At 50.6% G+C, this 15,797-nt stretch overlaps 1 protein-coding gene across 1 annotated transcript; it reads left to right on the top strand.

Annotated features, from left to right (window-relative positions):
• The first annotated feature begins 7,720 nt into the window (after positions 1–7,720).
• C6H10orf143 (chromosome 6 C10orf143 homolog) lies at positions 7,721–14,457 on the top strand. Its single transcript, XM_038141338.1, has 4 exons — positions 7,721–7,789; positions 11,046–11,186; positions 12,084–12,149; positions 12,840–14,457. The coding sequence occupies exons 1-4, from the start codon at positions 7,721–7,723 to the stop codon at positions 12,867–12,869; spliced, it is 306 nt and encodes a 101-aa protein (XP_037997266.1). The 3' UTR covers positions 12,870–14,457.
• Positions 14,458–15,797: the final 1,340 nt, after the last annotated feature.

The raw sequence follows: 15,797 nt of genomic DNA, 5'->3' as shown, positions 1-15,797 counted from the left end.
CCGTGTCTCGTGTCCCCCTGTGACATGCGGACATAAGCAAAGTCCCCGACTTCTGTGGAAGTTGTGAGGCCGGTGTGTGTGTGTTTGTGTTTGTGTTTGTCACAGGCACAGCCGGTGTGTTTGTGTTTGTGTTTGTCACAGGCACAGCCGGTGTGTGTGTGTTTGTCACAGGCACAGCCGGTGTGTTTGTGTTTGTGTTTGTCACAGGTACAGCCGGTGTGTTTGTGTTTGTCACAGGCACAGCCGGTGTGTTTGTGTTTGTGTTTGTCACAGGCACAGCCGGTGTGTTTGTGTGTGTGTTTGTCACGGGCACAGCCGGTGTGTGTGTGTTTGTGTTTGTGTTGTCACAGGTACAGCCGGTGTGTGTGTGTTTGTGTTTGTCACGGGCACAGCCGGTGTGTGTGTGTTTGTGTTTGTGTTGTCACAGGTACAGCCGGTGTGTGTGTGTTTGTGTTTGTCACAGGCACAGCCGGTGTGTGTGTGTTTGTCACAGGTACAGCCGGTGTGTTTGTGTTTGTGTTTGTCACAGGTACAGCCGGTGTGTTTGTCACAGGTACAGCCGATGTGTGTGTGTTTGTGTTTGTCACAGGCACAGCCGGTGTGTTTGAGTTTGTCACAGGCACAGCCGGTGTGTTTGTGTTTGTGTTTGTCACAGGCACAGCCGGTGTGTTTGTGTTTGTCACAGGCACAGCCGGTGTGTTTGTGTTTGTGTTTGTGTTTGTCACAGGTACAGCCGGTGTGTTTGTGTTTGTGTTTGTCACAGGCACAGCCGGTGTGTTTGTGTTTGTGTTTGTGTTTGTCACAGGCACAGCCGGTGTGTTTGTGTTTGTGTTTGTCACAGGTACAGCCGGTGTGTTTGTGTTTGTGTCTGTCACAGGCACAGCCGGTGTGTTTGTGTTTGTGTTTGTCACAGGTACAGCCGGTGTGTGTGTGTTTGTCACAGGTACAGCCGGTGTGTTTGTGTTTGTGTTTGTCACAGGCACAGCCGGTGTGTTTGTGTTTGTCACAGGCACAGCCGGTGTGTTTGTGTTTGTGTTTGTCACAGGCACAGCCGGTGTGTGTGTGTTTGTGTTTGTCACAGGCACAGCCGGTGTGTTTGTGTTTGTGTTTGTCACAGGTACAGCCGGTGTGTGTGTGTTTGTGTTTGTCACGGGCACAGCCGGTGTGTGTGTGTTTGTGTTTGTCACGGGCACAGCCGGTGTGTTTGTGTTTGTGTTTGTCACAGGCACAGCCGGTGTGTTTGTGTGTGTGTTTGTCACAGGTACAGCCGGTGTGTTTGTGTGTGTGTTTGTCACAGGCACAGCCGGTGTGTTTGTGTTTGTCACAGGCACAGCCGGTGTGTTTGTGTTTGTGTTTGTCACAGGTACAGCCGGTGTGTTTGTGTGTGTGTTTGTCACAGGTACAGCCGGTGTGTTTGTGTTTGTGTTTGTCACAGGCACAGCCGGTGTGTTTGTGTTTGTCACAGGTACAGCCGGTGTGTTTGTCACAGCGCTGGACACATGTGGGTTCCTCTCCCCTCAAAACCTGCGTGCCTCTGGGAACTCCGGATCCTTTTTTATCCCCCTCTCAAATACATTTCCCAAGAGGTCGATACATGTTCATTTCACCAGTTTTGCACAGCATTTGCTGCTCGTTCTTTATCAGAAAGCATTCCTGGCTCAGGCTGCCCTCGCTGTCTCCCCTGATCTCTGCCCTTCAGCTGCAGCAGTTTCTCTGAGCATAGGTGTCGCTCTGATTTTTTAGGATTTTCTGAGCCTTCTGATGTTTGTGTTCTTGTAACGAACCTTCTCACACAATTTCTGTAAATACCTCCTTGTTCTGCATGCTTTTATGGAGGAGGAGAAATCTGATGGGCTGTTGGTCTGTCCAGTGTCATTGCAGAGGTGGCACTGCCACCCTCCAATCCGCTGTCACTTTTGGAAATCTATAAATGTTGGAGTCAGAAAATAAACATTCCCTTTTCCCTTCACCTTGAGAGCAGCGGTGAGCGTGTCGTCATTTCGTGTCCTACAGTGACACATAGCTTTTTGCAAGAACAAGCAGTCAGAACAAACTATGTTTTCAGCGACAAACTCAACGCAAAAATGTACATTTCACCTAAATCAAAATAAATTTCTACCCTAGACATTTTGCATTCTGTCCCACGTGCCGCTCCAGTTGTTAAAAACAAAACTGTTGTGAAATAGCTGACAATTGTTGAGCACGTGCTGTTGTTTGGTTATTGTGGTGTAAAAGGGTTTAAAGGGTGGTTATAAGAAACACGGAGCTCAAGGCACCATCATACACCTGCAAACGTGCAGCACCCCAGAGAAACCAGCCTGGACACAGCTGCCACGGCCAGTGCAGCGCCCTGAACCTTCAGCACCCTGGGGTGCTGGATGGGAGCTCTTGGAACCCCCCTGGACTGGGGAATGAGCCAAGACCCAGCCTGGCCTGGGGCACTGCCGGGGGGCAGGGGCAGCCCCCGCTGCTCCGGGCACCTGTAGCCACCTTTCTCCTCACGGACAAAAGCAAGGCACAGTTTTTCCCAGGAATATTTCTGGAACTCACATTCTTGGAACATCAGAGAAAGAAAACACAATTCTCATCTGGCTTGCTGTGCCTGTGTTGTGCCAAAGTGGAATGCAGTGTGGAGATTGTGTACCCCAGCCAAAGCAGAGTGCAGTGTGGAGACTGATTAACCCAGCCAAAGCAGAGAGCAGTGTGGAGATTGATTACCCCAGCCAAAGCAGAGTGCAGTGTGGAGATTGTGTACCCCAGCCAAAGCAGAGTGCAGTGTGGAGATTGTTCACCCAGCCAAAGCAGAGAGCAGTGTGGAGATGATTGTGTACCCCAGCCAAAGCAGAGTGCAGTGTGGAGATTGTGTACCCCAGCCAAAGCAGAGTGCAGTGTGGAGATTGTGCACCCCAGCCAAAGCAGAGTGCAGTGTGGAGATGATTGTGTACCCCAGCCAAAGCAGAGAGCAGTGTGGAGATTGTTCACCCAGCCAAAGCAGAGAGCAGTGTGGAGATTGTTCACCCAGCCAAAGCAGAGTGCAGTGTGGAGATGATTGTGTACCCCAGCCAAAGCAGAGAGCAGTGTGGAGATTGATTACCCCAGCCAAAGCAGAGAGCAGTGTGGAGATTGTTCACCCAGCCAAAGCAGAGAGCAGTGTGGAGATTGATTACCCCAGCCAAAGCAGAGAGCAGTGTGGAGATGATTGTGTACCCCAGCCAAAGCAGAGAGCAGTGTGGAGATTGTGTACCCCAGCCAAAGCAGAGTGCAGTGTGGAGATTGTGTACCCCAGCCAAAGCAGAGAGCAGTGTGGAGATGATTGTGTACCCCAGACAAAGCAGAGAGCAGTGTGGAGATGATTGTGTACCCCAGCCAAAGCAGAGTGCAGTGTGGAGATTGTGTACCCCAGCCAAAGCAGAGTGCAGTGTGGAGATTGTGTACCCCAGCCAAAGCAGAGAGCAGTGTGGAGATGATTGTGTACCCCAGACAAAGCAGAGAGCAGTGTGGAGATGATTGTGTACCCCAGCCAAAGCAGAGTGCAGTGTGGAGATTGTTCACCCAGCCAAAGCAGAGAGCAGTGTGGAGATGATTGTGTACCCCAGCCAAAGCAGAGAGCAGTGTGGAGATTGTTCACCCAGCCAAAGCAGAGTGCAGTGTGGAGATTGTTCACCCAGAGTGAGGATGCTTTGTTCCCTTGGCCTGTCGGGGCCAGGAGCGTGTCTGTGTCGGGACTGTCGGGACACTCACGGAAGGATCAGGGATGAGCGCAGTGCTGTGCAGGTGTGAGCAAGGGTGAGTGCACGGCAGGTTCAGTTTTAGATGTACAGAATAACACAGTGTAATAAAGTTCTTAATTAGCTTTCTGATAAGACGGAGTCCTCCTCATCATTCTCTCTCCCCTCGTCGGAGCTGCCCCTGATTTACAATAGGCACCCTGTGCCAGGGCTGCCCACCCTGCCAGGGAACAATTCCCATTCCCAATCTCCCATCCAGCCCTGCCCTCTGGCACTGGGAGCCATTCCCTGTGTGCTGTCCCTCCATCCTTGTCCCCAGCCCCTCTGCAGCTCTCCTGGAGCCCCTCCAGGCCCTGGCAGGCTCTGAGCTCTCCCTGGAGCTGCTCCTCTCCAGGTGAGCCCCCAGGTGTGCCAGCCTGGCTCCAGGGCACTTCTGGAGCGTGTCCGCGTCCCCCCGGATGCCATCCCATCCTTCAGGGGTGTCACTGCACCCTCAGCCTGGGGTCACCTGCCCAGATGCCAGCCCTGGTGTGTCCCCACGGTCACTGGTGCCAGCACAGCCCCAGGGTGTCCCCTGGTCCCTGCTGTCCATCAGCACCCAGAGCCACCTGCGACACCAGGCTGCTGCTCAGGGTGACAAATTCCCGTTTCCCTCGGTCTTTGCCAGGATATTCCGTGGAAAAGAACCTGGGGTGCTGTCAAGGTGAAACGAGGTTCTGGCCCCTGGAGCCCATAAATCTGGAAGCAGGATTAGCCTGGTGGTGGGCAGTGCAGCGTGCCAGGAACAGTGAATGGTTATTCTGGTCTGCCCGATAATCCTCCTGATGCAGAGACAGGAATCAACCCAGAGCACTCTGATCCCCGTGCTGTCAAAAAGATGGGCATGAAACAGCCTGGAATTTCACTGGGTCGATGTCATGTACAATTCTGACACGTTAATCAACAATGTTTTATCTGAATTCTCAAAAAGCAAATTAATGCAAAATAAACTGCTAGATCTCCATTTATTGTCTTTTCCTACAGGCTAAAATACCTTTAAAGAAAACAAAGAAAAATATAGAAAACTACACATTTTCCATAAATACATTCTAGTTGATATCAACTGCGGGAGTGGAGGAAAGAAAGTCTAATTCTATTTATTTTCTCTGACAGAAACCCTGTGGAATAATCAGAAATTCCAGCCTTTAGGAAAAGCATGCTTGGGATTTTATCCCATTTTGCTGATTTTCAGAGCTTTTAAAAATTATCGTTCCTCTCTCACAAAACAACGGAAAAACGTGGGGGTTTTTGCCCCCGTGAAATATTTGTTTTGAAGAAAATACTTCTGTTTAAATCCTGAATTCTTGTCATACCAACAGGATTGCCCATTTCTGTTTGAGATTCCAGCTCACATCAAATAAAATCCCCGCTGGAAGAACGGGGAAAGCACCTGCTGGGACCAGCGGGCACCTGAGGCTAATCCAGGGAATTCCACAAACAAACCTATTTTCCAATGGGAAGGATTTCTGCCTTGGAGTTCTTTTGCCCCTGGAGCTCTCCAGCAAGCAGTTTTGCTGTGGACATTGCCTCTGTGTCCCAGAAAATTCCACGGAATTCCTGCTGCTGCCGCACGGGCTCCTGGGTTTGGGGTTCTCTTCCTTGTTCCGCTCCCATTCCTGGTGAGTTCCCAACAAACAGGGGTGGGTTTGGGCTGGGATGGAATTCAGCAGAGGGAATCCCAAAGGTCTGGATCCGGGCATTATGGGATGGGGGCCGAGGCTCCGTGCCACGGTTCCGCTCCGGGAATGAGGCGTGGGACAGATGGAACCCCTGGAAATAAATCTCTTCCCTCTGTGGCCCACGTCAACTCCAGCTCCGCCCCATAAATCAAACCCTCAGCCTTGAGAGAGCTTCCCGAGACCTTTTCCAGGTTCCTTGGGAAGGGAAAGGCGAGGACTGCTGCTCCAAATGGATAGGAGGCAGGGGAGAGCTAAATCTCCCTCCCCTCCAGCCGTATTTCTGGGATCCCATATGGAGCCGTGGCAGGAGCGTCCCAGGCAAGCTTCAAGGACTCGGGATGAACAGGCAGGGGGACAAATTAGGCTGGCAAGGGCCAGGGTGATTAACCCTGCTCACCCGCAGCCCCAAGGAGACGTGGAGCCCAAAGCGGGGTGAAAACCCCCGAGGGAAGAGGCCGGCTGGGTGCTCCCAGCTGCTCCCAAATCCCACTGCAGTTTTCCAGCGGGTTTCCTAAAGAATCCCGCGTTGCCTTTCTCATGGATCCTTTGTTTCTTATCTGCCAAGCTCGGGATTAAATTGTGAGATGGTGTTTCTTGCTGGCACTCAGATGTTTGTCAGTTCTTATCCATGTCACAGCCTCACAATCCCTGAGTCCTGCAGCACTTTACCAAACTAAAAATGGAGCCCTGTCTCTCTCTCGTCAAGGCCTTTGAAGGATAAACTGTCCAATTAAGAAATGACACCTCAATTATTTTTACTTTTAACCCAATAACCAACCACCCGTGCCCACAATGAGGATTTTTTTATCCAATTCCACAAAACCACCCAAAGCTGTGAAAAAGAAAATGAAGAAGGAGCAGCCTCCACCCTAAAACCTCCATCTTGCTTTATATATATTACTGTATTTATATATGTGTATGTTTATGTTTATATGTATTTATATATGTTTATATATGTTTATATGTCGTGTTTATATTTATATATTTATGTATATTACTGTATTTATATCTATTACTGTATTTATATCTATGTATGTTTATGTTTATATATGTTTATATGTTGTGTTTATACATTTATGTATATGACTGTATTTCTATCTATTTCTGTATTCCAAACCCTTCAACTCTGCGTTCCCACCCTGTGCTGTCACACACCTCTATCCAAACCCCACACCCTCAATCCCAGTTCTGTCATTCCATTCTGGAAGCTTCTCCAGGGCCTCAGGTCACTGCAGTGCTCTCCTGGGGGTCAGAGCCCGGCAGCACAGAAAGTCTGGAATTCTCCGTTTCCAGCAGGATGGAATTCCCAGAGCAGTTGGGGCTGCCCCTGGATCCCTGGCAGTGCCCCAGGCCAGGCTGGACACTGGGGCTGGAGCAGCTGGGACAGTGGGAGGTGTCCCTGCCATGGCAGGGGTGGCACTGGGGGGGATTTGGGGTCCCTTCCCAGTGCGGCCATCCCGGGATCCGCCCGGGGCCGGGCTCAGCGCTGCGCGATGGCCGCGGTGGCTCGGGGCCGCTCGGATCCCCGCTCGGATCGGAACCGGGACCGCAGCCCCGGCAGGTGCGGGGGAGGCTCCGGGGGCGGATCCCGGCTCGGGGGTGAATCCAGGGGAGGTTCCGGGGGCGGATCCCGGCTCGGGGGTGAATCCAGGGGAGGCTCCGGCGGTGGATCCAGGGGCGGATCCAGGAGCGCATCCTGGTGCAGCGTTCCGGGGGCGGTTCCGGGGCGGGTCCCGGTTCCAGGGGTGGATCCCGGGGCGGTGCCGGTGTCGGTTCCGGGGCGGTGCCGGGGTGGATCCCGGGGCGGTGCCGGGGCGGTGCCGGTGCCAGGGGGAGGTTCCGGGGGTGGAGGTGCCGGTGCCAGGGGCGGTGCCGGTGCCAGGGGCGGATCCCGGGCGGTGCCGGTTCCAGGGGCGGATCCCGGGGCGGTTCCGGGGCGGTTTCGGGGCGGTGCCGGTTCCAGGGGCGGATCCCGGGCGGATCCCGGGGCGGTTCTGGAGCGGTTCCGGGGCGGTGCCGGTGCCGGGGGCGGTTCCGGGGCGGTTCCGGGGCGGTGCCGGTTCCAGGGGCGGTTCCGGGGCGGTGCCGGGGCGGTGCCGGTTCCAGGGGCGGATCCCGGGGCGGTTCCGGGGCGGTGCCGGTTCCAGGGGCGGATCCCGGGCGGATCCCGGGGCGGTTCTGGAGCGGTTCCGGGGCGGTGCCGGTGCCGGGGGCGGTTCCGGGGCGGATCCCGGGGCGGTTCCGGGGCGGTTCCGGGGCGGTGCCGGTGCCGCCATGGCCGCGGTGCCGGTGCGGGGCCGGCGTGCGGCGCTCGGGCCGGGGGCAGCCGGGGAGCCGGAATGCGTGAGTCGGGAACGGGGATGGGAATCGGAATCGGGAATCGGGAGTGGGAATCGGGAATTCGGACGGGACCGGGACCGGGACCGGGCGGGACCGGGACCGGGCGGGACCGGGACCGGGGCAGAGGCTGGGGTCGGGCCCGGTCCCGCTCCCCTCGCTCCCGGGCCGTGTCGCGACTGTCGCCGGCTCGGGAGCGGGCACGGCCGGCTCGGGGGCTGAGCTCCGCAGGCTTCGGGGTTTTGCTTTTTTCCCCTCTTTTTCCATCGTTTCTTTTTCCACGTTTTCTCTTTCCCATTTTATTTCCCCCCTTCTTTTTTTTTTTTTTTTGATGTCTTTTTTCCTTCTCCTTTTTTCTTTTGGAATTTCTCGTTTTCCCCTTTCTTTCTTTTCCTTTTTTCCTTTGGAATTTCTCGTTTTTCCCTTTCTTCCTTTTCCTCTATTCATTTTTAATTACTATTTCCCTTTTTTATTTCCTTTCTTTTTCCTTCCTTTTCTCTTTTCACTTATTTTCCCTTTCTTACCTTCTTTTTTGTTTTTCCTTTTCGCCCCCTTTGTGGGTTTTTTGGTTTTGGGTTTTTTTTTTCTTTTCCCTTTTTTCTTCCCGGTATTTTTACTTTTCCTTTTTTTGTTCCTGTTTTCTTATTTTTTTTCTTTCTTTCTGGCTGAAACCCTCTTTACCAGGCAGCCTCACTAATTCCATCTGTTGCTGCTCTCCTGGCTCCCGGATGACAGAGAGGAAGCAGAATCCCGGCCTGGTTTGGGTTGGAAGGTTGGGTTTTGAGGCATTTGGACTTAGAGGAATATCAGATTTTCAAGGCCAGAGCTCCCAGTTTGGATTGCTCTTCAGGTAGAGTTTCGCAGGTGGATCTGCATGGATCTCACATTCCCTCTGCTTTCCCAGGCAGAGCCGTCTTTCCATGGGGAAAAGCCAGGAGCATCTCCCCAGGGCATCATTCCTCAGGGATCCAGGAGAGCTGGGCTCTGTGGAGCCGTGTGGGACAGGCTGGTGTGTCCCCAAACAGGGACAGGCTGCCTTTAAAACAGGGCCAAAAAGCAGAAATTGCACGACAATAACATATTAAACTTGGAGGAAATCGTTAAAACTGTACCAAAATACCCCAACAAATGAGCAGAACTTCTCCAGCTCCTTCAGGCTGGATGTCCAGGGGAGCTGGCTCTGGCAGCAGTTCGGTTTCACCTCTGAGCTCTTCATCCCATCAGTGGAAACGAGCGGGATTTCCCAGGGCTTTCAGCTGGACAGGAAAGTGAGAGTGACTCCCGGCAGGGAGGTGCATCCCTGCCTGCTGCTTGTGTCTGCTCATTTCCAGCTGCCTGGGCTGCGCCATTCCCTGGCACAATCCCTGCTTGCCTTTGAGCAGGGACTGTGGATCCCTGTCAGGATCCTGTGCAGGCAGGGCTGCTGCAGTGCTGCTTCCTCCCCAGGAGGCAATTCCAGAGGCTGAAGCGTGCCCTGAGCAGGAATCTCCCGCAGGCTGGCATGGGTGGGATGAGTTTGTCTCCTGCCTGTGCTGAATTCCTGGCGCTGACGCTGAGCAAACCCCCAGAACGATACCTGGAGTTTATTTTTAATCAGCCCAGTTCCTTCTGGGGTGGGGCATTGAGCCATTTTTCCCTTTGCCCCCTCATCTCACACATATTCCCCGTTTGCTGCTGCACTTTGCCTTTCCCTGCACCGGAGGAGGATTCTGCAGAGGCAGAGGATGTTTTCCCAGTGGGAGGCAAACTCAAGGATTCAGAGACCCTCCCCAGACTTTTATTCCATTATTTCTTTTCCTACTGCAGCACATATTTCACTTGTGGATTCCCTTCCCATGCTGGTATCCTGCCTCCCTTCCCGCTGATCCCATCTCAGCTCTTTCCTGCCGAGGCTCCTGGTGCATTGATCCATGTTGGGTTTTCCATAACTTACTCCAACTGTAAATTCCATTTCTGTGCTCCAGCAGCCTGGTGGCTCTGTGCCAGCACGCCTCCTTCCTGGAGAAAGAGATGGAATGGTGGGATTCCTTGAACAAAGTTTTGTTTGGGGCAGAACATCCCAAGGGTGCGAGTGTCCCTCTGGAATTCAGGCCCTAAATCTGGGTCAGTTTTGTCATTCCCATGTTGTGTTAATTCGTGTTAGCCAGCCCTGGGGTCTGGGTCACCCTCCCTTTCCATGGGCACTCTGGGGCCAGGGATGTTCTCCTGGAGGTTTCCACTTGGTGTTTTCCATGGATTTGCAGCTTAACCTCCCCGGTGCCGCTGAGAGCAGCAGTTTTGGGACCCCCCTGGTCCTGTGAGGGGTCCCTGAGCCCTGGGAGGGCTCAGCCCAGCCCTTGGGCTCCCAGGACAGCCAAACCCCCCTGGGTGCTGGGCACAGCTCAGGGCACAGCTCCAGGGGAGGTGGAGCAGCCCTGGAGAGCTGGGAAAAGGTGCCAGTGTTCAGGGAAGGCACAAATCCCCTCTCCAAGGGTGTTCCCATCACTGGGATCGTGGATCCAAGGCTTTTCCTTCTGCTTCCTGGATTTAATCACTCCTTCCACACGATTCCTTGGATCAGCCCCATGGCACGTCCGGCTGGGGTGGAGGCTCAGGGATGCCTTTTGCCAGGGATCTCATGGGACTGGAGCACAGAGGGGTGTGAGACACAGAATTCCTGCACAGAGGGGTGTGAGACACAGAATTCCTGCACAGAGGGGTGTGAGACACAGAATTGCTGCACAGAGGGGTGTGAGACACAGAATTCCTGCTCCCAGGGGCACAGGGAGGTGTGACACAGAATTCCTGCTCCCAGGGGCACAGGGAGGTGTGAGACACAGAATTCCTGCTCCCAGGGGCACCCAGAGGGGTGTGAGACACAGAATTCCTGCTCCCAGGGGCACCCAGAGGGGTGTGAGACACAGAATTCCTGCTCCCAGGGGCATCCAGAGGGGTGTGAGACACAGAATTCCTGCTCCCAGGGGCACCCAGAGGGGTGTGAGACACAGAATTCCTGCTCCCAGGGGCACAGGGAGGTGTGAGACACAGAATTCCTGCTCCCAGGGGCACAGGGAGGTGTGACACAGAATTCCTGCTCTCCCAGCAGGAGGGGCACTGGGCATCCCAAACCTTGGGGTTCTGCCCTAACTCCTCACAGCCCGCTGCCATCCTGCTGTTCTTCCCAGTGGATGTGGCATCCTTGGGAGGCACCGGCAGGAAAATCCCCAGGCTTTGGGGTCTGTGCTGGCACAGAGATGTAAACCTTGCCTTTGGAACGTTCCAGAAGCGGGCGTGCAGGCTGCTGGACACCTTTCCCGGGCAGGCTGGTGCCCAGCTGGTGGATTGTGCCATGGACCTGGATTCCAGGCAGAGCCTCCTCCCTGAGCCTGCTCCCTGGGCTGCAAGGACAAAGCAGAATCCCGTGGTGAGTTCCTGATGTGGGGTTCAGGGCAGGTAGGGCTTGGTGAAGGAGAGATCTTGACTCCATTTCAGAAGGCTGGTTTATTATATTATGATATATATTACATTAAATAGACCACACTATAACTGTACTACAAAGAACAGAGAGAGAGATTCATCAGAAGGCGAGACAGGAATAGAAAGGAATGGATAACAAAGTTCTGTGACTCCACAGAGTCCGAGAGCTGCTGCCCCCTGGATTGGCCACCAAGCAGAAACATCCCACACTGAGCAATGGAGGAAGCACCTGCTGCATCCCACAGCAGCAGATCACAAATTGTTCACACTTGGAGCTGAGGCCCTTCAGCTTCTCAGGAGAAGAAAATCCTAGCAAAGGGATTTTCACAAAATATCACACCTACAAGTTCCCACTGTCCGTGGGTTTGCTGCAAGATCACATCTCAAATACATTTTATCATAAAGCTGCAAATATTTGCCCTTTTTGGGTTTTTTGGGGTTTTTTTGTTTGTTTGGTTTGGTTTTGGGGTTTTTTCTGGGTTTTTTTTTTTTTTTTTGGTTGGTTTTGGTTTTGGGGTTTTTTCTGGGTTTTTTTGGGTTTTTTTTTTTGTTTGGTTGGTTTTGGGTTTTTTTCTGTTTTTTTTTTTTGTTGTTGTTGGTTTTTTTGTTTGTTTTGGTTTTGGGTTTTTTTGTTTCATTGGTTTTGGTTTTGGGGTTTTTTTCTGGTTTTTTTCTTGTTGGTTTTTTTGTTTGTTTTTTTGGGGGTTTTTTGTTTCCTTGGTTTTGGTTTTGGGTTTTTTTCTGGATTTTTTTTTTTTTTGTTGTTGTTGTTGTTGGTTTTTTGTTTGGTTTTTTTGTTTTGTTTTTTTTTTTTTGATGAATTTGTGTCTGGTTTGTTCCTCAGGTTTTGGACAATCATGGGAGCAAAGGCATTCCCCAGCCCTGCCCGAGATGTGTTGCTGGAGAATCTGTAAGTGTGGGAATCTGCTTTTTGGGACATAAAGGACTGGGAGGACTGTTCCCCATTCAAACATGAAGTTAACACCCTCCACAGCTGCACTGCTCAGGAATAAAGCCTGGAAATTAAAAATAAAGGAGATGGATTTAGCATTTCAGCAGAGCACAAATTGATATTTCCAGCAGCACTTGGAAAATCTGGAGATTCTCAACACATCTTTTAAATTCTCTCTAAAAAGCAGAATTTGGGAAGTGACTGAAAGAAACAACAACATAACACTTGCTCTGCCCAGTTTTACTTGTCCTTGATTTACTGGATCAGAACAAAATACTCAGGAATCTCAGTCTATCTCCATTTTTTCTGTAGTTGGGTATTTCCTTTCTAAGGAATAGATAAAATACTGAAAATACTGCTCCTTCCAGAGCCAGAATGAGGAGAGGTGTGAGGAAATGCTGGAAGTTCATGGCAAAATCTCTGATTTATGGAATTAAAGGCAAAGCTTCCATCACAGTTTCCATCAGGAGCAGACATTGATTGACTTAATTTATTTCCACTTATCCCTGGAGGAAAAAAATAAAAAGGAAAAAGAATGGAACATTTGTGGTGGTACTCAGCGATTTCAAATAAAATTTGACAGTGAGGAGTGAGGAGAAGCCTTTTTGCCAAGCTCCTTTGTGGTGACCTGAGGTTTTCTCATTGCAGGGCCACTTCAGCCACATCCTGGGCTCCTAGGAACGGAGAGGGGCAGAGGAGCAGCTCTGGTTCCCTGCTGGCATCCCCAGGGGGCAGCTGGTCCTGGCTCCTGCCTGCCTCTGCACCCACCCTGGCCTCCATCCCTGCAGTTTCACAGCTGCCCAAAACGCTCCTGCTCCCCAGCTAGCCTGGAGTTTGTCTGAACAGGACAAGGAGAGGCTGCTTTCGTGTTTGGGTAATTCACAATTTGTCCATAAAGGACAAGGAAAGGCTGGTTTCATGGTTAGGTAGCTCACAATTTGTTTTAAAATGACAAGGAAAGGTAATTTCATGTTCAGCTCATAACTTGTTTTAAAAGGACAAGGAAAGGCTGATTTCATATATAGATAGTTCAGAAATTGTTTAAAAAGGACAAGGAAAGACTGATTTCATGTATAGATAGTTCAGAATTTGTTTTAAAAGGACAAGAAAAGGCAGATTTCAGATTTAACTCAGAATTCATCCAAAAAGGACAAGGAATGGCTGATTTCATGTTTAGCTCAGAATTTGTCCATAAAGGACAAGGAAAGGCTGATTTTGTGTTTAGGTAGCTCACAATTTGTTTTAAAAGGACAAGAAAATGAAGATTTCATGTTTAGCTCAGAATTTGTTTTAAAATGACAAGGAAAGGTTAATTTCATGTTTAGCTCATAACTTGTTTTAAAATGACAAGGAAAGGCAGATTTCATGTATAGATAGTTCAGAAATTGTTTTAAAAGGACAAGAAAAGGCTGATTTAATATTTAGGTAGCTCATAATTTGTCCATAAATGACAAGAAAAGGCAGATTTCATGTTTAGGTAGCTCACAATTTGTTTTAAAAGGACAAGGAAAGGCAGATTTCAGATTTAACTCAGAATTTGTCCATAAAGGACAAGGAAAGGCTGATTTCATGTTTAGGTAGCTCAGAATCTGTTTTAAAAGGACAAGAAAAGGCAGATTTCAGATTTAACTCAGAATTTGTCTAAAAAGGACAAGAAATGGCTGATTTAATGTTCAGGTAGCTCAGAATTTGTCCATAAAGGATAAGGAAAGGCAGATTTCATGTTTTAGGCTGGTTAAGTTGAGCTGGCCGTGGGCCCAGGCTTCACCTGGGCCTGGGCCAGAGCTTGTGTTGATTCCAAAGGTTTCCCCAGCAGCCCTGACCCCTTGGAAAATGCTGCTTTGGAAAGTGCTCCTTGTGCAGGGCCACAGGCAGGAATGGGAGGACACAAATTTTCGTTTTGAAGTGGCTTTGCAGCTGTGAAGTGCAGGAAAAACCCCATTGAAGCTTACATTTAAATCCCCCAAAAAATCTGTTTAAAAAGGCTTGGCCTCGTCACCCGGCAGGCTTTTATTGGCACAAACCTAAGGACAGGTTAATTAACCTCTGAAAGGTTAATTTTGGGGTTATCAGGCTGCAGAACCCTCAGGCAAAGGTTTTTTTGCAGTCCTGGAATCCTTCCCATGCTGTGTGTGGAGTTGGAGTCAGCACCGAGTTGAGATATTCTCATCAAATAAATGAATATCACAGAAATACTGAGTTTAATGAAGTAATGCGTGAGGAAATAAGTCTAAAACCTGCACTTAATTAGCATTCAGACTTTGGTTAAAAAAATTAAGTTTCCTCCAAGCCAACAAAAATTTTAGTTAAATTAAGAATAAATACTTTCAAGTCAGTATTTACATGCTTGATACCAAGATCTGGGTCAGAATTTGTGGGGAATTCATTTTTACATCCCCAATCCTCGTTTTTTAAAAATCCTGGCAATCAAAGCAGTATTTTAAAAAAAAAAGGTGGATAAACAGCAGTTTCTGTGCTGCACAAGCTGAAAGATCTGATTAAATGTAAAGGGCTAAAAGGGTTTAGTTCCTGCAGAATCACTCAAAACCCCAGGTGTGACAAGGACTGGTCAAAATTGGTCAAATGTGGTCAAAATTTTGGGTGTTCAAAGAGGGGAATACCAAAACTGGACTCGGAGTCTGTGATGGAAGAGTTTTCTGCCAGAACACATCAGGCAAAACTGTGGGATCAAGTTTGAAACACGCGGGTTATCAAAGCAAAAAGGGGTTTTTCCTTGAGTAGCTCCCATTTTATCGCGTTCAAGAGTTCTCAGAGACCTGTGCCAACATTTCCTCTGCTTGCTTTGCACCTGGATCTGCTCTGGGCTGGGGTAAAACCAAGAACCAGCTGGCTCCTTTCTGCTTTTCCTTCTGCTCCTGCTGGCGTTTGTGGCACGTCCTTTTGAATTCTCCTGCTTTTCCAGCAGGAGAAGTGCTTTTCTCCCGCTTTTCCAGTTTGAAATGTTTTGGTGAATCCCAGCTGGTGGCTGCAGCAGAATTTTAATGGGATTTTTGGGGATTTATTTATTTTTTAAACCGAAGTGTGAGTGCCAGTTAAGCGCGGGGCTGGTTCTAGATTTATCTCCTCACGTGTTACTCGAGCAAGCTCAGCATTTGTGCGCTGCTGATTTATGTAATGAGGATTCCCCGTCCCTGGGCACGGAGCAGGGGCTCCTCTGCATTTCATTCAGGGCATTCCTGAGCTCCACAGGAGCAGGGATGTCCTTCCCCCGTCCCAAATGGGCTGGCAGGGACGTGGGGAATTCCCAGGTGTTTCCCACACTGGAAAAGCGTTTGCTTCCCAAACAGGGCTCCCTGTGCTGGGCTTCCCCAGGAGCACGGAGGGGAAAGCAGAGCAAGTCAGTTCTGATACCCAAATCAAATAAAACAGATTCTCCTCCTGATGCCATCTGTGCTGGGAGTGAGCCCCAAAAGGGGCACGGGCAGCGGGAAGGGATCTGCCCTTCTCATTTCCAGCTGTGCCAGTCCCCAATTCCTGCAGGATTCCAGCCTGCTTTGGGCTGGAAAGGACCTTACAGCCCATCCCGCTCCAGCTGGGACACCTCCCCTGTCCCTGCCCCATCCCAAGGGGCACTGCCAGGGATCT

The sequence above is a fragment of the Motacilla alba genome, chromosome 6 (genome assembly GCF_015832195.1).
Source record: "Motacilla alba alba isolate MOTALB_02 chromosome 6, Motacilla_alba_V1.0_pri, whole genome shotgun sequence".
NCBI lineage: Eukaryota > Metazoa > Chordata > Aves > Passeriformes > Motacillidae > Motacilla > Motacilla alba.
Note: the sequence above shows the minus strand (reverse complement) of the source record. Positions and strands in the feature narration are given on the sequence as shown.

Bases quoted from the DNA above. Each gene is read 5' to 3' on its own strand.
- C6H10orf143 (XM_038141338.1), top strand. From the start codon at position 7,721: ATGGCCGCGGTGCCGGTGCGGGGCCGGCGTGCGGCGCTCGGGCCGGGG. The intron at 11,187-12,083 runs GTGAGTTCCTGA...TTTGTTCCTCAG, and splicing joins GGACAAAGCAGAATCCCGTG to GTTTTGGACAATCATGGGAG. The intron at 12,150-12,839 runs GTAAGTGTGGGA...TTCTCATTGCAG, and splicing joins GATGTGTTGCTGGAGAATCT to GGCCACTTCAGCCACATCCT.